General features: G+C 32.0%; 2 protein-coding genes across 3 annotated transcripts in view; one reads left to right on the forward strand and one right to left on the reverse strand.

The window, feature by feature from the left end:
• Positions 1 to 23,354, forward strand: part of LOC143915612 (uncharacterized) — an 854,026-nt gene that overhangs the window by 332,931 nt on the left and 497,741 nt on the right. The gene's annotated exons all lie outside the window — the stretch shown is intronic.
• On the reverse strand, positions 10,361 to 15,670 carry LOC143915685 (kelch-like protein 1). 2 transcript variants are annotated; one of them, XM_077436413.1, is made up of 10 exons: positions 15,646 to 15,670; positions 14,991 to 15,148; positions 14,742 to 14,899; positions 14,493 to 14,662; positions 14,199 to 14,396; positions 13,938 to 14,120; positions 13,700 to 13,858; positions 13,169 to 13,308; positions 10,539 to 10,898; positions 10,361 to 10,457 (listed from the first exon to the last, which is right to left on the reverse strand). In XM_077436413.1, exons 2-5 carry the CDS (start codon positions 15,107 to 15,109, stop codon positions 14,271 to 14,273), a joined length of 573 nt encoding a protein of 190 aa, XP_077292539.1. In that variant the 5' UTR covers positions 15,110 to 15,148; positions 15,646 to 15,670; the 3' UTR covers positions 10,361 to 10,457; positions 10,539 to 10,898; positions 13,169 to 13,308; positions 13,700 to 13,858; positions 13,938 to 14,120; positions 14,199 to 14,270. The 2 variants fall into 2 exon arrangements, with proteins under 2 accessions (XP_077292539.1, XP_077292538.1); XM_077436412.1 differs by having other exon boundaries at positions 13,169 to 13,858.

Consider the following 23,354-nt stretch of genomic DNA (forward strand, 5'->3'; position numbering starts at 1 on the left):
TGAAAAACAATCAAAATTATAAACAAATAAAAAGGATTTTATCCAAAAAAATCTATTTATATAATTGTATGTAAGTTCCTTTTGCTTGAGTTTTAGTTGGCCTGAAGCCTAGTGTTTTGTCCGTTGACATTTCATGTGTGGTTTTGAAAAATAATAAAAATTTATAAACAAACAGGAACAAGAGTTATATTATTAATTTGCTTATACATATGTATGTAGAATACATATTAATAATAATAATTATAATAGCTTTTATTCCAGACGATAGGGAAAATAGTCGATCCCCATCGCCCATATAAATAATATATAGATAATAAATATATAATTTCGAAAGAGACTTTGTATGTAAGTATGTATGTAATGTTGGTTGTTAATCGAAAAAAAAATCAGTTTCGATATATATTTTTTTCGATTCGAGTAAATTTAATAAAAAAACAAATGAATATTTACTATTAGAATCGCCGTGTTTAAACTATTTATATTACAAATACTGAGCGAAGCCGGGTAAAACAACTAGTATAAAATAAATACAATATTATTTAAAAATAAAGTAAAAACAAAGAAAAATAAATAAATAATTAATAATAATAATAATATATAATAATAAGAATAATTAATTAATTAATCAATTTAATGTCTATTTAAGGCGGTCGGTGGAGTAGTTCCATCCATCGAACATACAGTGAAGAGTGCAAATGAGAAGATGCGGCAGCAAGAAGGCAATTAGACGATAAAAATACACGAAGACGTAGAGAGGCCGCCCTCATCCTAAGAATGGCCTCAAAGTGAGGCACATGCCCTTCCACAAACATTTGCGATGCGCTACAGCCCCTAGGTAGCAACTGAAGTTGTTATATTGTACCTTTATCTTCCTCATCGTCTCCCGCTTGTATCTGGTTCATAATTCTCCAGTATAGAAGCTATTACAAAAGGACATAAATAATTGTCTCTTAACCTCTACACTGGAGTGGTAAAACCGTCTTGCCAGCATATTTGCCCTTACACAAATACTCTTCTTTGTCTTTCGATGTCACGGTCATCAGAAGATCTTCCGTCAGCAGGTGTCCCAGGTACTTGACTTCCCTAACGATTTCAAGATTACGTCCATCTAAAATAATGTTGGGGACGAAATGAGGACCTCGAACGAATCGGAAAATCAATACCATGGATTTACCCGTATTATACCGCATATTATGTTCTGAAGCACAACTCGAGCAAACTTCTACGAGTAGGAGGCGATTCAGAGCTGACGGAGAAGGCGCCAAGATCACCATGTCATCCGCATAGCTGATGTGGTTACTGCATATTCCTCCTATGTGACAACCAACTCCAGTCTGTCGAAGACGATAGGAAAGTTCATGCATGTACAAGTTGAATAAGCCAGGACACATTGACCCACCGTACTTCAAAGAAGCGGTATCAGAGGGACACGGACAATTGGGCGCCCAGGACGATCGGTCGACCAGTGTTACTCGCCACTGCGACAACTGGACGACGAGACTGGCGGGCACTGCGTCAATTGGGCGCCCATCGCACTGGGCGATCGTCGACTGGGCGATGGCGACTGGGCGAGCTGGGCGCGTGGGCGACCGCCGACACGGCCCGCTGGTGAAGTGGTCGCCAAGCTTACGTAAACTCTGCGTTTTGCAAGGAACGACCGCGACCGTCTCCGTTATAGGAATTTCCGATGCACTGACAAATATTCTACCTACATACATATGCTTTATACCGCTTTATTTTTCGTTTCAGTTTTACCAATTTTTCGTAACAACACGAATCATACTATTATTTTTTTTCGCTATATTATATTACATTTGCTGGAATTTTATATTAAACGTACTTTTATAAATACATGTGTAGCACCTTTTCACAAAAAATAATTGTAAGATGACAAATCATATGTACCTACATATTCTCCAAAATAATATAAAAGAAAAATGATCGATTGAATCTTTCGCGCAGTGCTTTTAGTTTGTTTTCAAACGGACACACTTTTTTTTCTTTTAAATGTTATATTTCAGTTTTATCAATTGGATAAATTCACACTCTATTCTCAATTTTCTCAACACTGTATTAGTTATACATAATTACAAAATATTTTCTAGTAGCGATTCTCAAAGTTTTCAAGATTATATTTTTTTTCAATGTTGAAATACGTTTACGAAAAAAAAGCGCATACTTAAATTCGTTCGCGGAGCTCGAATAATTTTTTTCGGCTTTTCCCATAATTAAATTATTACATCGTTTACGATTCGCAGAGGCAATTCTCGAAAAAAATAGCTTTTTAAAGCAATTTTAAACATCTCCCGTTCTATGGTGATTGAGCCACAAAAAATCACGTTTTTTAGTTACCAGAGCGGAGACTAACCAATCTTTACTAACTTTGACCCACTGAATTCGAATATGATATTGATTTTTGCTGGTTGGTGATCGTTTACGAGATATGAGCGTTTAAAAAAATGCGCGATTTTTACAGTTTTTTGGCTTTTTATTTTTATTTTATTTTACATATATACCAGGAAGGCCTTACAGATAAACCCCAATGCGCCTTCCTGGCCAATTACAAATTTACAAATTACAATTCAGCATTTTTTTTTATATAAATCACTGAATTACGAGACACTGTAAAACTCGTAAATCAATGAGACATCTATTAATTTGTATACAAATTATAAGCCAATTTTAAAAATAAAATATCAGTGATCTTCGTTGAATATAAAATACTGATCAACCGATTTGGCCATCTGTTATAATTATTGCCCGTTTGTCTACTGACACTGCTTGTTTATTTTATTTACAGACCATATATGTAGTATAAATAGGCTACAAAAAGCATTTGAAGCTATCGGCTAATTAAATACCGCACATTCAAATTATTTTACTTTATCTATGTACGTAGTAACAATAAACGGAAATGGTACCTCCCCTTATAGGTATCCTCTTTTGTTTAAGTTTTTGAATCCAATTATCTCCCAAACCACTAATAGAATCGGACTGAATGTAATAGAAATTATAAATTTAATATCCTAATATTTTTTAAATATTTTTACCTGAACCGGAAGTAGTACATTTACTCTAGATAATCAAGATTTTTTTATGTTTTTATCAGAAACCTTTTAGTTTATTGAACTGAAATTTCATATCTAGAAGTTTAAGCGTAATAGCAAGTTATGTAAAGCATCCCTCAACCGGAAGTGGCAGTTTACTGTTGTTCGATTTTTCTTCCACTATTTTTTTCGATCCCTTAAACATGCGTGTTCTTCACGAAAAAATTCTGTTCTGAAAAAAAAGTATAATTCTGGTATCAATGTGATGAAAATAAAAAAATCACTAAATTTAATAAACCGGAAGTGGTATTTTTTCCTCTTAGAAAGGTCAAAAATGTTGTGGCCACCATTCTGTCCACACCTCTGAACGTATCAAGCTGAAAATTTATATTTTTAATTAAACACCAAACTTTGTGTTACCTGTATTTAGAGGTTGTGATCTCGCGACGAGATTTCTCGAGAAATTTTGATTCTCGTTTCTCGAGAATATTTCATTGTGAAATTTCGAGATTCTCATTTCTCGAGAATATTTTATTATGAAAATTCAAGATTCTCGTATCTCGAGAAATCGTTTATTAGAATCTTTTAAATAATAAGAATATTTTAGATTTATCACTCCATGTTTTGTTCAATGAACTGATTGATTTGTATACTCGTAAATAACTTTGTGAAGTATTGTAATATATGTATATATAGATGGATATTTGTCCGGTAATTTATTATTGGGTCATCATATAAGTACATATACACATGTCACAACGAAATCGCACCATTTTTAAGTTACATTTATGTGCATGTAGGTACTAGTTACTAGTGGGAAAGTATTCGGTTTCATACTCAATCCCGTTTTTCCCGTTTCCGTTCCCGTTTTTGGGCGATATTTTTTCACAGTAATCTTTCCGGACACGCATACAACAAATCCTGAAAGTTCCATCGTAATCGGTTCAGTGGTTTAGGAGCCTATTTGAGACACACACACAGACATTCAATTTTAATTGACATATATAGATTTATTCGTGTATTTTTTCCTTAAATATTAATCAATTTATAGTCAGTATTTTAATATGCACAGATGGTCAGTATTTTTATTATTTGTCCGGTATGTCCAATATTCTGCAACATAGCAACACTGGGAATTTTATAAAATTCGTTGTTACAAAATGTTATTTTTACTATTTTAAATTACTTTTGTATATTTTTATTTTCTTTTCATGCCTTCCTTCTTTTGTAATGTTTTTTTTCTATATAATTTACTTTTTCTATGCAAGGTTCTATTGTATCTCTCTATATATTTCTTTCATCATGTCTTTAATAAAGTTTTAAGCCCCTTGATATAATATATGTTACATATGTAGTGTTTGTGTCATTTTAATGTTGTCGATTTTATATGCTAAAAAAATCAATTCACTATATTAAAAATTATACTCGAGAATTCTCGATAATCTCGAGAAACTACGAGAAACAAATATTTCGAGAAAATGAGATTCTCAAATCTCGAGATTCAAATATTCCGAGAAAATGAGATTCTCGAATCTCGAGAATCAAAAAAAGTCGAGAAATCACAACCTCTACCTGTATTATTATTATTATTTAGAAAATGCAAATAAGCAAGCTCATCAAACAAAATTCTGACGATATTAGAAAATTTTTCTATTAAGTGGCAATTTTGCGAGAATCGATGAATTTTCATTGTAAATAATTGTCCAAATTCGTAATCTCTTGGTTTATATAAGACATCCGCTTATCACTTATATACCTACGCCAAAATACATATCAACATATAAAAATCAACTAACTTTCAAAGATAAGCACTTACATTACCTTGAAGCATACAAATATAGAAGTAAATTTAGATTATATAACAAAATATTGATGAAAATCACTTTTGTACGCACATTTCGAGAGCATTTTCGATACAAATTGGGCACAAATGTAGGGAAACTCACACAAGACATATGTATGTTCTTCCAGTTGTGGGATTTTGTTCAAAATTTTTTATTATTTTAAATCACTATACATGTATATATTATACACATTAAATATCAAAAAGATAACAATAATTTAAAAGGTCTAAATAAAATAATGAAATACTGTTTTAAAAAAAATTACTACTTCTGGTTTACGAATTCTCCACAAAACCTTATCACCTCTAAGTTAGTACATAAAGAATACGAATATAAATTTACAGCTTGATACATTTAGCGGTGTGGAAAAAATCATGTCGTCACATTTTTGACTAAGAGGAAAAATCCCACATTGATACAAGGATTGTACTTATTGTGAAGAATTCTCGTGAAGAGCAGACAGTTTAGGGGATCAAAAAAATAGTGGAAGAAAAATCGAACAAGGATAAACTGCCATTTCCGGTTGACGGGTGCTCACCAAATTTTATATGTAACTTGGTATTAAGCTTACACTTCTAGATATGAAGTCTCTGTTCAATACGGCGAAAAGTTTTCGAGAAAAACATAAAAAACCTCAATCTTCTGGAGTAAATAAGTACTACTTCCGGTTGAGGTAGAAGTATTTAAAATCTAAATTACATCTAAAAATTCAATCAGAATTGGTTATTGGTTCGGGAGATAATTGAATTAAAAAACTCAAAAAAGAGGACACCTATAAGGGAAGTTACCATTTCCGGTCAACTTAAAAATTTGAAAAAAAAACTACGTCGTATTGATAATAATACGCGCTTGCTGTAGTCACGCGCGAAGCATTGCATTTTTTTGCCTAAAGTCTCTATAGACTCTATTTTAGATTTTATATAATATTATTTACTGTTTTTTTATTTATTTATTTTTTTGGGAAAATTAACAGTTTATTAAATTAATTAAATTACATAAATTGATAAAAGAACATAATTATTTTAAGAAAAACCATTTAGAATTTTCGCATATACGTAAAAAAAAGAAAAATTTAAACATTTAAAATAAAAAACAAAAATAATAATACAGTAAGATAAAAAGAGAAAACAAAAAAAAATAGAAATAACAATATAATATTAATAACAAAATAATAAAAATAATAAAACGAAAACAGTATGATAGAAATAATAAAATAATATATAATAAAATCTCCCTCACGCCGAAATTTGCTTTCGCGTTTGCTCAAAGCAATAAATCTTATATTTTATTGGTCGACGAACTCTGGCTCCCAAAAATTCTAAAGTTATTTCTATACTGAATGCAAATAAAGTAACTGTTGGGGTTTTATACTCTTTAGTATTTTATATAATATTTTGATACTAAAAATATTCAATTGTAAACCACACTCACAATATATGCATATATAAATCCGTAGTCTCCAAAGAAACATTTCACGTTAAAGATCTGTATCATTCTTAACGAACTTTGTGTAATGGTACACATGATCCCTGTTCCTCAACTATCTTATAGTTTTTCATAGTAATTCATTTTAAATTAACCCTTGGAGCTTTATAATCTTTATTATATTTCATTATTAAAAAATTAAATGAAAAGCACATCCACATACATACATATATAAACCCGCTGTCTCAAAGAGGCTTTTCACGTTAAAGATCTTAAAAAGTAGTATAACAATTGTTAATCTATTATTATCATAACTAACGACCTACTCTATTAAATGGCATGCAATAACTCATAAGTGATCCAAGTAATACCTAGGATGACCATCCGAAAAAGCTGATCACAGAGAAGAGTCTACGGTCGGTATGACTCACTCCTTGAATGGAATTCTCTCTTAAGTACCGCCTTTTTCTCAACACATATTGGATAAATGCGAGAAAAATAATATCCAAACCTCCAACAAGGTAAGAGTGACGATGGATGATAGCTTAGCTAATAGAAATCTGTATTTAGCTACGTACAATGTAAGAACGTTATCGAGTGAAGGAAGTGTGCTTGCATTAGAGAATGAATTAAAAAATATCAAATGGAATATAGTAGGACTTAGTGAAGTAAGACGGAAACAGCAAAACTAAATAATCCTAAAAAGTGGTAACTGTCTCTACTGGAGAGAGCTACCAAATGGTAGAATAGGAGGAGTAAGGTTTCTTATCAATAAGATAATAGAAAAAAGTATATTAGAAATAAGCGACATATCGGAACGTATATGCTATGTAGTACTAAGAATCTCGAGCAGGTACACTTGTCAAATCTTCCCAGTGTACGCCCCCACATCTAGCCACTCAGACGAGGAAATAGAAGACTTCTACGAAAAACTGCAGGGCGCATACGATAAAAGCCGCCAAAGACAAATACAGAAAGAGCAGTAGGCATAATAATAATAAGCGAGAATACAATCTAGTAAATAAGGAAATTAAAAAGAGAATAGTCAGGGATGTCAGGGATTTTAACAGCAAGCTAATAGAAAATACCAATAATAAGAATAACCGTAGTGCAAACAGGATCTTTTCTTAGGCAAAAACCAAATGATCGCAATCAGATCTGAGAGCGGAGTAATAATTAGGAATAGAGAAGAAATCATAGACAGAGTTTACACGTTCTATGCAAAACTATACGAGAACGACAACGGTCAATTCCGCACTCTGGAATCGACACACGGCCAAAGGGTTCCTGCAGTATTGCCTAGCGAAGTAGAGGCCGCGCTAAAAACTGCAAAGAACGGTAAAAGCCCAGGGGAAGATAATATACCCACTGACTTGCTAAAATGTGGCGCCCCCCCCCTAATTAATATCTTAGCTAGGCTTTTCAGCAAACGCATCCAGAACCAAGCTATACCAGAAGGATGGAATAACGCAACTATCTATTTAATACACAAAAAGGCGACAAAAGCGATATCAAGAACTACCGACCCATTAGTTTACTTTCAGCGGTCTACAAGGTCTTCACGAAGGTTGTTACAGAAAGGCTGAAGAATATCCTCGACGAGAACCAACCTATAGAACAGGCAGGGTTAAGGGCAAATTTCAGCACAATGGACCACCTCCAAGTAGTTGGCGAACTAATCGAGCGCGCCAACGAATATCAACGGCCATTGTGCCTAGGTTTCGTCGATTATGAGAAAGCCTTCGATATAGTAATGCAGTACTTAACGCTCTACAAACACAGGGAGTGCCGAAACCCTATGTGGGACTGTTAGCTGCAATATATAAGAATGCCACAGCTTCGGTTAAATTTTTTTCAGGTACTGATAGATTTAGCATAGGAAAAGGAGTAAGACAAGGAGATACAATCTCGCCCAAGTTATTCAATGCGGTGCTTGAGGGAGTTTTCAGGAACTTGGATTGGGATACAGCCGGAGTAAGCATCAATGGTCGCTTCTTGAATCACTTTCGGTTCGCAGACAATATAGTTTTAGTAGCTCGTGATTCAGCTTACCTACTTATCAGACTAACACAGCTGGACAGGGAAAGTAGAAAAGTAGGATTAAAAATTAATGTAGATAAGACCAAACTAATGTTCAATAGTAATTGCATGCCTGATAGCATCCCATTAGATGATAAACCAGTAGAAGTAGTAAATAATTATTTATATTTAGGTCAAATAATTGACATGTCTGGTAGTAAAGATGAAGAGATAAAGATACGTAAGAAATTAGGTTGGAGTGCATTTGGACGGATGCATGCTGTTTTTAAATCAAAAATGCCACTCTGCCTGAAGAAAAGGATCTTTGATCAATGCGTTTTGCCATTGATGACGTATGGATGTGAAACTTGGACACTGAACGCCAAGATGCTAAATAAAATCCAATGCACTCAAAGAAGTATGGAACGCTGTATGCTTGGCATAACGAGGAAAGACAGAAAGCGGAACACGTGGGTGAGAAGTATGACAAGGGTAGTGGGCATAGTGAATAGAGTGAAGAGATTGAAATGGCAATGGGCGGGTCACGTAGCTAGGAGGATGGACGAAAGGTGGACAAAATAAGTGCTTGAATGGTACCCGAGAGAATGCAAAAGAGTTAAAGGAAGACCGCAAGGAAGATGGGTGAACGAAATTAGAAAAATGTGCGGAATGAGATGGATGAGTGTTGCGCAAAACAGAGACGAGTGGAAGCGTGTTGGAGAGGTCTTCATCCAGCAGTGGATGGCGAATGGCTGTAAATGATGAATGATGATATATATATATATATATATATATATATATATATATATATATATATATATATATATATATATATATATATATATTATATATATATATATATATATATATATATATATATATATATATATATATATATATATATATATATATATATATATATATATAAATATATATATATGATATATATATACATATACTATTGTCGATTTGGGTATCACTTTTGATCCTCAGCTCACCTTTCACAACCATATCAAAAAAGTCGCTGACGTTTCCTTTCGTCGACTTGGATTTGTTTTGAGATATGCAAGATTATTCTCCAATCCTTTGTCTTCTCGCTTGCTTTTCAATTCGCTTGTGAGAAGTAAGCTAGAGTATAATGCGATTGTGTGGAATCCGCATGAAGCAAATTACTCTCTGATGATTGAGAAAGTGCAAAAAGCATTTCTTCGTTTCCTATATAGGAAAGAATATGGGTATTACCCATATCTCTACCCCACTCCTTTCCTTTTGGGCATGCTTGGGTATAATTCCCTTGAACTTCGGAGAAACTTCTCATTAATTCGTTTCGTTCTCCTGCTCTTACGTGGTAATACGTCATGCCCGTTGTTGCTGGACCAGTTGGGGCTTTATGTCCCTATTCACTATGTGCGTGGTAGACATCATCATTTGCTGGCTGTACCTCCTGCCCGCACAGTCCTTTTTCGAATGGCTCCTATTCCAAGAGCTATCCGACTTCTTAATGAAATCGTTGCTGCCGAGACTGAATGTGATATTTTCCACCTTAGTGAGCGTAAATTGTCGGAAATTACTCTAACCCATTTATCTGGTAGTCTGCGCTCATCATTGTTTTCATGATTGATTGTGATTTATGAGTGAAATTTTGATTAACTCTCTTCCATTTGGGCCTTACAGGGATGTTTTGTATTTGTAGTTGTTTCTTACATATTTATTGAAACTGGCTGTAGGTGCAAGGCATTCCTTATGCTATATTTTATTTGATATTTTTACTTTATCTGTTATTATAAATGCTATTTTTTATGTATGTATGGATGTATTTATGTTTATGTTTAATTGTTATTTTGTTTTTTTTCTTTTTTGTGTTATATTTTTTGACCATTGTGGCGCTTTAGGAATTCCTGTTATGCCACAATGGTCTGTTTAAAATAAATAAATAAATAAATATATATATATATATATATATATATATATATATATATATATATATATATATATATATATAAATAAATAAATTAAAAAATTATTGCATTATAACATGATCGTTTTTTTTGCGTCTCGCTAATTATTTTCCAAACGTCGTTTGCTGGGTCGTACTTCTGTACTGCTTTCGATTGAGATCCCCCTGAAAAAGTTGGAGCCAAATTAAACAAAACAGAATTCAGGAAACAGTTGATTAAAATATGTATGTAAGTGTAAACCAAACAAAACAAATTATCTTTTCATTGTAAGATATTACTTGAAAAGCAGCATCTTTTACGAGTGAATTGGTCATTGAAGTCCAGGTGTCGCTTCCAGGATGATATCTTTCAACATTACTAATACAAGAAAAGCCATCATATCCACCAATGCAATAGATGTAGTCGTCGACTACGACCACCTAAAAATTGCATACATATATGTATTTTTATTTTATTTAAAAAGGCTCACCAACAATGTACATACATTACACAATATATTCTTTACATATTTATGATTCTGGTATATATGTAAATACATCACTTATAGGTGTGCACAACATTATTTAAGTATATTACAAATTATTTTTAAATGTTAAACAATTAATCTAGAATACAGTAGAACAAGTAAGACAACAATGATAATAATAATAATAATAATTCGATTACAATAATAATAATAATAATAACAATTTCTTCCTAAACATCATAATGGAATCACTAAAAATATCTTTATTACATCTTTCAGAGTTTACTTCATTATAGGTGCTACATAATCTTGCAATAGGTGCATTTAATCCGAGATTAGTATTCCAGACAGGGATATGGAAGGTTTTAGTTAAGGTGAATCTAGGGTATCTAAAGGGTATGGAAAGCGATATATGATTTACGATGTCAGTACTATCAATAATTAAATGCTTTGTGGAGGAACGTTAAATCAAGCAAGGTACGGCACGATTTTAGGGACTGCATTTTAAAAAAATTTAAACGTTGGTCATAAGGACATCTGTGTGATATTTCAGGAGAAGTAAATGCTAAGTGCTTCGTAAACGAGCGTTGAATTGATTCAATGCGCTGTGAATGACGGCTATAGAATGGGTTCCAAACTATACTAGCATACTCGATGTGACTTCGCACTAACGCATTGAGTAGTACAATTTTTGTTTCAACTGAGCGAAATTCGGTAGTATTACGTTTAAGAAAACCTAGCATTTGAAGGGATTTCCCAATAACATGATCCATGTGAGAAACAAAGGAAAGTCGCTGATCAATTAGGATCCCAAGGTCGTGGACTTCTTGCATTTCCTGTAGAAGTGCACCATTAATTGAATAGTCAAATTGTAAGGGTTTCTTTTTACGGGTAAATTTTATATATTTTTTATTTTATTTTACATATATACCAGGAAGGCCTTACAGGTAAATCCCAATGCGCCTTCCTGGCCAATTACAAATACAAATACAGCATTTTTATTATAAGTCGTTGAATTGCGAGACACTGAAAAAACTCGCAAATTAACGAGACATCTATGAATTGTACATAAATTTTTATTGTAGATCAATCAAATTTTTCAAATAGTGGTGACATAGTAGGTAGGAAGGATTTTTAGCCAATTTTTTTTCCGGGAACCGTTTCAACAATGAAATCAGAGAAAATTGGCAAACTCTGATAGGAAACGATCAACCTGGAGTCACAAATCCAGGTCTGACCAACAGCATACTCTGAAAAATTCATTTTCATTCAGGGATAGAACCCGGCACCTTCTTGACGGTAAGCAGAAGCTTAACGTCCGAGCTATGCTGCTGGCTTATATGATAACATTTGGTGATATTTATTATTATTTTATTATTTTTATTTTACATATATAACAGGAAGGCCTTACAGGTAAATCCCAATGCGCCTTCCTGGCCAATTACAAATACAAATGCAGCATTTTTATTATAAGTCGTTGAATTGCGAGACACTGAAAAAACTCGCAAATTAACGAGACATCTATGAATTGTACATAAATTTTTATTGTACATCAATCAAATTTCAAATAATGGTGACATAGTAGGTAGGAAGGATTTTTAGCCAATTTTTTTTTTCCGGGAACCGTTTCAACAATGAAATCAGAGAAAATTGGCAAACTCTGATAGGAAACGATCAACCTGGAGTCACAAGTCCAGGTCTGACCAACAGCATACTCTGAAAAATTCATTTTCATTCAGGGATTGAACCCGGCACCTTCTTGACGGTAAGCAGAAGCTTAACGTCCGAGCTATGCTGCTGGCTTCATATTTCAATATTTAAACTCATATTGTTTGATTCGCACCACGACCAGACTCTATTGAGATCTGATTGCAATTGTTTACATGATTTAGTCGAAGCGGTGATATATAGCTTTAGATCGTCTGCAAAGAGTGCAAACTTGGAGTGTTTGATAACCAAACTGATATCATTGATAAAAAGTAAGAATAGAATGGGAGCAAGATGGGATCCTTGCGGTACACCAGAGGTAGCATAACAAGTGTGTGATTTATAGCCGTTGGTCATTACTATTTGCGACCCATTACCAACGTAGGATTTAAGCCAATTTAGAAGAGATCCTTTTATACCAGCCGAATCTAGTTTGTTAATAAGTATATTGTGATCGATTTTATCAAAAGCACTTTTAAATGGCGTGCATTTCTAGACCTTTATCTATATATATATATATATATATATATATATATATATATATATATATATATATATATATATATATATATATATATATATATATATATATATATATATATATATATATATATATATATATATATATATATATATATATATATATATATATATATATATATATATATATATATATATATATATATATATAGGTATACTTACTCTTCTACGGAGTTTGAAGCACCAATTCCGCCAATCGCAAATATTCGGTCACCAACTACAGCTGCTGTTGAGTACGATCTTTCACAATTCATTGTTGCTAATTTAGTTGGTGTTCTTCTAAGAAGATTAAATGTGTGGACCTGTAAAAATAAATTTTTCATTTCTTTTGTGTCTATGTATACAAAAGATTCAATGAAAATACAATGAGTGGTTTAGGAGATTAAAATAAAATAATAGACCTACTTATACGAATTGAAGCTTATGGTCGCCTTAAAATTTTGAAAAATAATTAATTTATTACAGTTAACAATTACATGATTGAGTAACAAAAAGTATAATTAACGATGTTGAAATTATCTATATAAACACGCACACATTTTTAAAAACAATGAAAATGTAATCAATGTTTAATTCCGAGAACAGTACATTCGAAGTTTTTTATACATAAGTCAAATCCTCGAGGTTGCACTTTCTTACGATTATATAATAATACTTTGTATGTAGATAAAGTGCTATGAAATTACTGCATACCTCATTCGTGCATCTTCCATTTGCATCCTCTCCGCCAAATGTAAATACTTTTTTTTTAAATATTACTGCCGAAAAATTCTTATAAATATTAATAGTATTGTGAATTGATTGGCTCCATGCATTTGTTATTGGGTTGTACATATCTATTATACCCGATATCTGAAACAGAATATTTAACATTTTGTAAACATGTCAATTAATAAAAAAAAGTAAACAATGGAATGGAAAATACACTTACATTAAGATCATTTCCTCCTAAAATCAAAACTTGTTTATATATATTTCGGCATTTGGCATTCATCAAATGCAGAGAAGATCTCTTTTCGGGCATTTGGTGCCACTGTAAGGCATCCAACACCATTGACAATGGACATTCTGAGACGGATTCGCAACAAAGTGACCTCACTTCTTCCAGTAAAAACTTGGAAAGCAAATTATATACGAATATTAAAACATCAGTCAACTCATAATAAGATGGAGACAAAAATAAAATCCCTACCGAAACATCACAATGGGTTAATCGAATATATTTCATCAGGGAATACAGATCTTTTTTCCGATTGTTCCAATCTTATTTAATCCACTTGGAGAGTCCTCCGAACACCTGCTCTTCTGATGACACTTGCAAATCATCGGATGAAAGCAATTGCTTCACATTCTCAACAGACAAGTTTAAGTACCTTGCGTGGCTTGTTATCTTAAAATACAAGTTGATTATAAAAAAACAAATATTTTTACGGAAATAAATATTTTCATAAAAAATAAATATAAATAATATATAATTCAGACTTACTTCTGAAAAGTTATCTAATAAATATTTGTCAATATCTTCTGTGTTTTGTGAGACTTGATTATTGTCCCGATATACTGTCTCTAAAAACGAATAACAATTCTTCATAAGTTCGTCAAGCTGCAAAATTTCGGCTAACTTTAAAATATTTGCCACCTGTTCTATCCTCAATTCTGTAAAGAATTCACTCATAAAATTGATCCGCAGGAAAAATTACAAAATCCAGCAATTGAGAAATTTTGTTATTCTTACCCAAAGTGCCCTTATACAGAAATTCGAAAACCTTGTCCACAGATTCTTTTCTTATTCCATCAAAGCAAATCTCCAAATCTCGTATATCCATATTTTGATCAAGTTTTGCCCTAAAGTAAGGGCTTGCACTGTACAAGATTGACTTGTGGGTGTGATATCTAAAATTGCATTATAAACAAATTTAAGTCGTTTGGTTAGTACATCCCGAATATTATATATTAATATAGTTAATGCGTTGAAAGTTTTCACCTTTTCTTCAAAATAATCAAATCGATGTCGGAAAACATTCCTTGAGTATAAAAATTTTGCATCCATTGCATGTGGGAGAATCCATATTGCATTTGTTTTTGATGATCGTAGTCGTTCATTTTCAAAATTAGAAATTTGCAAGCAAAATTAGCAATTTACTAAAACAAAATAAGAAAGCGGAAAAACAAAAAGTTATAAGTTGCAAGTGGGAAAACGCATATCGCGTATTTGTGTTTAATTATTACGTAGTATAATACACAGCATAATTTAAAAATTAATATTACAATACTATAAAATATTATTGTAAAGGTCTGACCGCATTATGCGGCCGTCGACTGCTGCAGCACGACACGACATGGCATAGTTAATACATAATGCAACTCTGCTGTTAATACATAATGCAATGCAAAACCTGTGACACGCTGCCGTGTCGTGTCGCAGGTGCATACTACGGTCAGACCTTAAAAGTTGATTTATGATAGCATATTGTACAGTTTTTTTTAATGAAATTTCTATATATTTTAAGCATACGATTACATATTATATTTGTTGAGCATCAAATAAATTAAATAATTGATTGAATTGTGATTTTTTTAAATGTTTTGTTATAAAATGTGTATAATCTAAATTTACTTCTGCATATTTAAGTGCTTACCTTTGAGTCTCCAAGTCGACAATACGTTGGAGCCGCTGTCGTTCGCTTTTTATATCAATTTAGTGGATAATACGATAAGAAAATATCTATCACGATCCATGTGATAACGACTTTTTATACCTTAATTTATGTTTTTATTGGATCTATTATGTACGGATATCGACACATATTTACCTAGATAATTTATTAAAAATTCAATGACACCAAAGGATTATTTCGAGATGCGATTGAATGACGTCGTTTTCTGCTCTAACCAAAAATATTTTACAGGTTTGATCACCTGTTGCAACGCTGCAAGTAACATCCAAGTTACTCGCCCGAGATACTTGCATCGTGTTAACACGGTATAAGGTAGACATCAAATTTCCTACAACTTTTATCTCATAGCTAGACTGAATATTAAATTATATTTCTTAATCATTCCGCTAACTATCTACATATATAATTGTATGTATGTATGTTCCTTTGACTTGAAATTTCTACTAATTCATTTTTTTTATTCAATCAATCAAAGTACACTCGTCATTACAGATCACTCCAATGCGACGAGTATACTATACACATCAAGAAATTATATATATATATATATATATATATATATATATATATATATATATATATATATATATATATATATATATATATATATATATATATATATATATGTATATATTTTCAATACATAATCATTACATAATTCGAAACCATAAATGAAATATACGGCCAGACATTTTTATTTTACATACATATATACGGCGCAAGGACCATTGAATTAATTTTAACAATTAATTAAGTACAGAATAAAACCATTGAGATATTTATTGATTTTAGATATTGTGCACAATTATTACAATTTATACACATAATAAATATAGATGATTATTGAGATATCTATAGATTTAGATTTTGGGCATGATTTTTACAAATTATACACAATAATACATAAGATTTTTTGTGACAACAGGAAAGGATTTATTTGCCAATTTGAGGAACCGTTTCAACAATGATCAGATAAAATTGGCAAACTCTGATAGAGAAACGATCGATTTGGAGTCACAAAACCCCCAAATCTAACCAGCAGTTTTGGCGGATCGAACCAGTGATCGCATTAAGCCAAACTGCTGGCTAATGTTTTGCCCGTTCACATTTTATGTGTGGTTTTGAAAAATAATCAAAATGTATAATCAAATAAAAAGGATTTATTTTTAAAAAATCCCAATATAATACCCAAACAGGCACAAAAGCTATAATATAAATTTTCTCATACATATTATGTTCATATCAAACATAGATCAAGTAAATATAAAAAAAAATCAATAAATTGAGCAATAGAAAAGATTTTTGCACATAGCGAAGCATAACTTTTAACGAAGTGACATTTGACATACTACACTGCTTCAGGAAACCCATTAAAATATAAATACTTATAAAAAGATAAATCTGCTCGTTATATTTCCACTCGGGTAGATTTGACCGCTTCAGTAGAATGTATATACACGCATATGTATACATACAAATGTATGTTTGTACATTTGTAGTTATTTTTTTATTAAATGGACTGATGTCAAAAAATCTTTTAAAATTTATTATAAAGTACCCATTTTATATTATTTTCAATTAAAATTATCATCCTTATTTTATAATGATTTTTAAACAAAAATAATTCTGAAATCAATTTAAAACTGATAAATTATTATTTTTCGTGGTATTTCCTCAGTAACGATCTACAAAAAAATCTATATATTATAAAAGATAAAATACCCGACTATAGATTCCAATATTCATTTTGAACAGGAAATTAACAGATTTTGAGAAATCGACCGAACAACACCAAGATATAGAAAAATCGCGCGTTTTAAAAAACACATATACATATGTATCTCCGAATCTCGAGCCAATCAACACTTTTTATTACCAGATTCGTGTTTACTGGGCATAGATCTATAAGAAAAGTTATATCTCGTATCTCTGAACCTTTTTTCGTGTCGAACAGTGTTATCAATCGGAGTCGCTTCATAGCTTTTAAATTAAATGATCAGTAACTGCATCAGTAGTTGCATGAATTTGGAAAATTAGTTGCAAATATTTGTCCAAATTCGTAATCACTTGGATTACATGAGATGGATTATATGATTATACTCTTATCACATTATATGATTATGGATTATATGATTATACTCATCACATTATATGATTATATGACTATATGACTAAATACATATGAACATACATATGTACATATATATATGTAAATGTATATATATATATATATATATATATATATATATATATATATATATATATATATATATATATATATATATATATATATATATATATATATATATATGTACAGTGGCGGACTGGCCATACAAGCGAACATGCCCGATGGCATGGGGGCCCCACTATCTTTTAGAAAATATGGGCCCTCAGTAAAATTAAATAACTTTTTAACTACTTCACGTGTGTAAAAATTTATAGGATATTGCACTTTGGGACCTAAAGTTTGGATATTTCAACAAAACAAATTTCTTAGGACATACACAAACAACTAATACCAGCTTTAACAGCGCAAGGATCGGTTAACTTTTTTTATTAGGCTCGAAATGTAAGTTTCAACATTTACGTGGGCCCTTTTGCCGGGCCCATTTCCAACCTCAAGATTATGTATATACCAATATCTATGTAACGACTACCTACTGAAATAAAAATGGGAATAAACGAATTTCTGTGAATAATATAAACTGAATTGCTTAAAACAATTTTGATAGGACAATTCATTATCAACCAGCAATTTAAATTTACTTCATACTTTCAAAATAACATTTGATTATACATACTTCGACGATATAGTAAGTTTTAAATACACAATTTTAAATAGTGGAAGAAAAATCCGGTAAACTGCCAACAGGAGTAAACTGTCACTTTCGGTCAACGGGTGTTCACGAAATTTTATATGTATATCAAGCATTAGAAAATTAAAATTTTCATATTTTATAACTCAATAAGGTGTATGCAAAAAATATTTTCCATTTTTATTCCGATATAAAAAAGATTTTTTAAAAAAATATTCAATTTTGCATTCTTACCTAGGACAAGGGTTAAAACTAAATATACAATGTAATTTATGGATCTATTTGGCTTTTGCCATTTTTCTTGTACCTAAATTTGTTTATTCCATTTTTTAAAATTCCATTTATTTTTTACCCTTGATTTTAAGCGTGATGGAAAGAGGACAATTTTGTTATATGGGGGGGGGGGGGACAAATTTTTGTAACCCCGGGGGCCCCCTTTGACTCCTGGCATGCACTGATTTCAGTCCCAGTCCGCCACTGTATATGTATATATATGTATATATATATATATATATATATATATATATATATATATATATATATATATATATATATATATATATATACATATACATATATATTAACTGAATTAAATTAAAAATGCTTTTTAATTTATTTTACTTTTAACAATCAATTATTTCATTTTTAAAAAACCAATCAAAAATATAATTATTCACGTTTAAATTTCATAAAAAAATATTTTTACAAAATCTCATAAAATATTATTATAATATAGAAATTTCATAATTTTTTTTTATGATATGCATACGCATTTTTACATTGGTGTTCGCGTGCCAAAATTTTCAATTTTCGCTCGGAAATTCCCGACCAGTATGTGTATATGTATAAAGTAATAAAACTACGTTATTTTGGATTCAATACACGTATTTATCCAGTGTGAGTGTATTTGTTGATGTGATTGATTTATATTTGTCAATAATGATTAGAAAGCGTAGTGCTCTGGTGGGATTTGAGAACAATCTATTTGTTTGCATTAAATTAGATTGCTCGGATCGTATTTTTCAATCAAGAGCTTTGCCAACTCCGAGCTTTGAATAGTAAAAAAGACCTCTAGAAATACGTAGTCCACACTCTTCGGATTCTAAAACAATTTTTTATAAAAAATGAGTTTCTTTATGACAAAATTTTAATATTGTTTTTGACATATGAAATAGAAATATCTCAAAATAAAACAAAACGGTTGGCAATCACCTTTATACAAAACAAGTGGCGGTACTCGGCTTCGCTCGGTAAATGGATATGAAATGAAAACCATGAAAAAAATCTTTACCATTTTACATATTATGCAGTCTACCTTAGCATGCGATCTACCTTTGAATCGCAGTCGACTATTTTTTTTTATTTGTATCGTAACAACGACCTGTTTAATATAATTTTTGTTTTTTATAGGGCCAACCTTAACTTAACCTAACCTAACCTGACCATAGATGTAGAATAACCTAGATATGCCATTACATACAAATTTCGTTGGAAATCTTGTCACCACTAACTGAGGGGTGCGGGGGGTTTAACTAGCGGGGAAGTGGTGAAAAAAAAGGACGGGACCGTCCAGCAGTGGTTGGCAGTGGTGAGCAACCAGTTTATGTACATATGTACATCAGTGGCGTATATTGGGTGTGTGCTAGGTGTGCGGCGCACACCCGTGAAAACCAAAGACCACATAAAGTAGTATTTTAATACAAAATAATGTGTTGTTGTATAAACAGGCATTGATGTGTATGGTGTATTTACCGCGTGCGCTAAATGTATGGTGTATGGTGTGGTGTGCAGTCTGCAGCGTGTTGTGTGATGTTAGATGTAGTTTGTGCGCCGCGACGAGAGAATACCTATGCCGTGCAGCAAATTGGTGGGTTTGGTTGGAGTGTGCAGGCGGATATTCGCTTGTATAGGTTTGTTCGCGATATTAAGACGTACGGTGTGCTACGACTTCAGAGCACCGCGCACCGCACCGCACCGCACCGCACCGCACCGCACCACTCGGCAATTGACCGAATGCGATGCGACACGTGGTCTCGTACTTTTTCGCACATTCGTATTTTTATGGTCATATCTCAGTCATACCTCTAATAACTAATAATGGCTAACAGTGTTCAAGACATTTTAACTATTCCGTTTTCAAATAGAAGTTTTGAGATAAAATTAAAAATAATTAAATATGGGAAACCGTGTCCGTCTCTTCCAAATTTATCCAGTTTGCATAAAGAAAAAACAAAAGTTTACACTAGACATTTTTGCGTTTCAAATTATAAAAAATTCGAATGGATTACAGGCTGTGAAATTCGATCCAAACTTTTCTGCTGGCCATGTTTATTGTTCTCCAAAGATATTAATGTGTGGAACAAAGAAGGATTTGCTGATCTCAACCATTTGACAGCAGCACTGAAGAAACACGAAGGATCGCAGGCACACGTTCAATCATTTCTTTCCATACAAATGTTTGGCAAACAACGAATCGACGTATTAATTGACAGTCAACGTAAAGCCGAAATAAGTCGACATAATGAACAAGTAAATAAAAATAGAGATGTTTTAAAACGAATTATTAACGCAATAATCTATCTAGGAAAACAAGAACTGTCCCTGCGAGTTCACGACGAGTCATGTAATTCCGTAAACAAAGGCAATTACATTGAATATCTAAATGCTCTTCGAGAATATGATTCTGTTTTAGATACTCATTTAAATACTGCTACTACCTTTCGTGGTACTTCTCCAAGTATACAAAATGACATAATCGAAGCAATCGCTCATGTTATTAAAGTTCATATAAAAAATGAAGTAGAGTCAGCAAGTTTTGTTGCTATTATTCTCGATGAAACTTCAGATATAATGACAAAATCACAGCTCTCAACAGTTTTACGTTTTGTATGTAAAGGCAATGTACATGAACGGTTTATTAGTTTTACAGACGTTAGTGCTGATAAAACATCTAATGGTCTATTCCGTCACGTGGTGAACATAGTTGAAGAATTTAAAATTCAAGACAAATTGGTTGGACAGACTTATGATGGAGCAAGTGTAATGAGTGGACACGTAAATGGTTTGCAATCCAAAGTCCTCAATGCTTATCCTTTTGCTCTTTTTACACACTGTTATGCTCATGTATTGAATTTAGTATTGCAGCAAGGTCTTTCTGATATTAAAGAAAGTAAATCATTTTTTCAAACTTTAAATGGATTGTCTACATACTTTTCAAAATCTTCCAAAAGAGTATTCGCTTTACAGGAATTTGTGACAAAAAGACTTCCCTCTGTAGCACCCACAAGGTGGAATTTTACATCTCGTTTAAGTAGCACAGTACAACAATACAGAAGTCAATTTACAGATTTTTTTCGACATGTTATAGAAAATTGTGAATTATGGGACACAGATACTGTTATAAAAGCACGAGGGTTTTTAGGCTTTTTAGAGGATTTTCAAACAATTAAACTTCTTCAAATTTTTTCAAAACTGTTTGGAATAACTGATGTTTTGTATAACATTCTTCAATCTAAATCTTCGGACGTTTTATATTGTTGTAAAAAAATTAATGATGTTTTGCAGCAACTGAAATACGAAAGGGATAATAATTTTGAAATGTTATGGAATAATTATTTAAATGAAAAAAATGATGATCATGATCGTAGGCCACAAAGATTAAAAAATTATTCAGAAGTAGAAGATAAAACTTCATTTCGTCAATTATATTTCAAAATAGTTGATAGCATAATCGCACAAGTCGAATGTAGATATTCTTCACTTTCCAAATTAGAATATTTCCACCTTCTTTGTAATGATAAATATGACGAATATAAAGAAAATTTTCCAAATGTTTTAATTAATAAATTAAAAGATTTTTATGGATCACTGTTTGATTATATTCGATTGAAAAACGAACTCATTGTGCTATATTCCAGCTCTGAATTTTCAGAGAAACCTGTTCATGAATTAATACAATTCATGACAAAAAATAACCTCAAATCTGGTTTTAAAGAGGTGTTTAAGCTGGGAGAATTAATATTAACGATACCAAGCAGTACAGCTTCAGCAGAACGTTCTTTTTCGGCGCTGAAAAGAATAAAAACTTGCTATAGAGGTACGCAAGGTCAAGATAGATTATGTGGCCTTAGCTTAATTTCAATAGAAAAAAAGTTATTGGTGGAATTAAAACAGAAAGACACATTCTATGCAGACGTGATCGAAAAGTTTATGTCTCAGAAACGTCGCATTGAACTTATGTATAAATAACTAATAAATTAAACATTTTTGTAATGCAAAACGAGTATTTTTTTTTAATTGCTAATTTTATACCCTATGCCCTACGGCATACACAGCACACCCGGTATTAACACCCACCGTCCGCCACTGATGTACATGCACTGAAGTTTTATTTTTATTATAAATTCATTTTATTGGACACTCCGCGTGACAGTAAACCAAACCAAACTTCCACAAGGATCAATTTTAAAGCTGACACTTTAATATTTACTTCATTGTTTGTAGTTTTAAACTTAATGTCGATTTCTGAATTTCCTTCACCTGTGGCAGAGGTTGTCGACCGCTGTTCCCTCAGTGCATAGAAACCTACATACATCGCGCCAATATTTCATTATATGTTAAAATACTACTGTAATTGAAGACATTATATGTATATTAATTCTTACATATGATATGTGATGCCATCCGCCTTTTTATGTTTTCTTGAGTAATTGTAACACAATTTCACTAAACACGTTGGCATTTTCGAAAAATCTCAATCGACCTTCCCACTTAGAAGCTAACTAGCTACTGAGAGAGAGTGCATGGTCTGTACTATTTTTGTGTGTGTGCATGGTCCAACAGGGTGATCGGCTT

This window comes from Arctopsyche grandis, chromosome 8 (assembly GCF_051622035.1).
Source record: "Arctopsyche grandis isolate Sample6627 chromosome 8, ASM5162203v2, whole genome shotgun sequence".
NCBI lineage: Eukaryota > Metazoa > Arthropoda > Insecta > Trichoptera > Hydropsychidae > Arctopsyche > Arctopsyche grandis.

What these genes read in the sequence shown, in the direction of transcription:
- LOC143915685 (XM_077436413.1), bottom strand. Translation starts at nt 15,109, where the DNA reads ATGAACGACTACGATCATCAAAAACAAATGCAATATGGATTCTCCCAC. An exon ending in TTGATTATTTTGAAGAAAAG is followed by an intron (nt 14,900 to 14,990) that starts GTGAAAACTTTC and finishes ATGCAATTTTAG; the next exon opens with ATATCACACCCACAAGTCAA. An exon ending in TCTGTATAAGGGCACTTTGG is followed by an intron (nt 14,663 to 14,741) that starts GTAAGAATAACA and finishes AATTCTTTACAG; the next exon opens with AATTGAGGATAGAACAGGTG.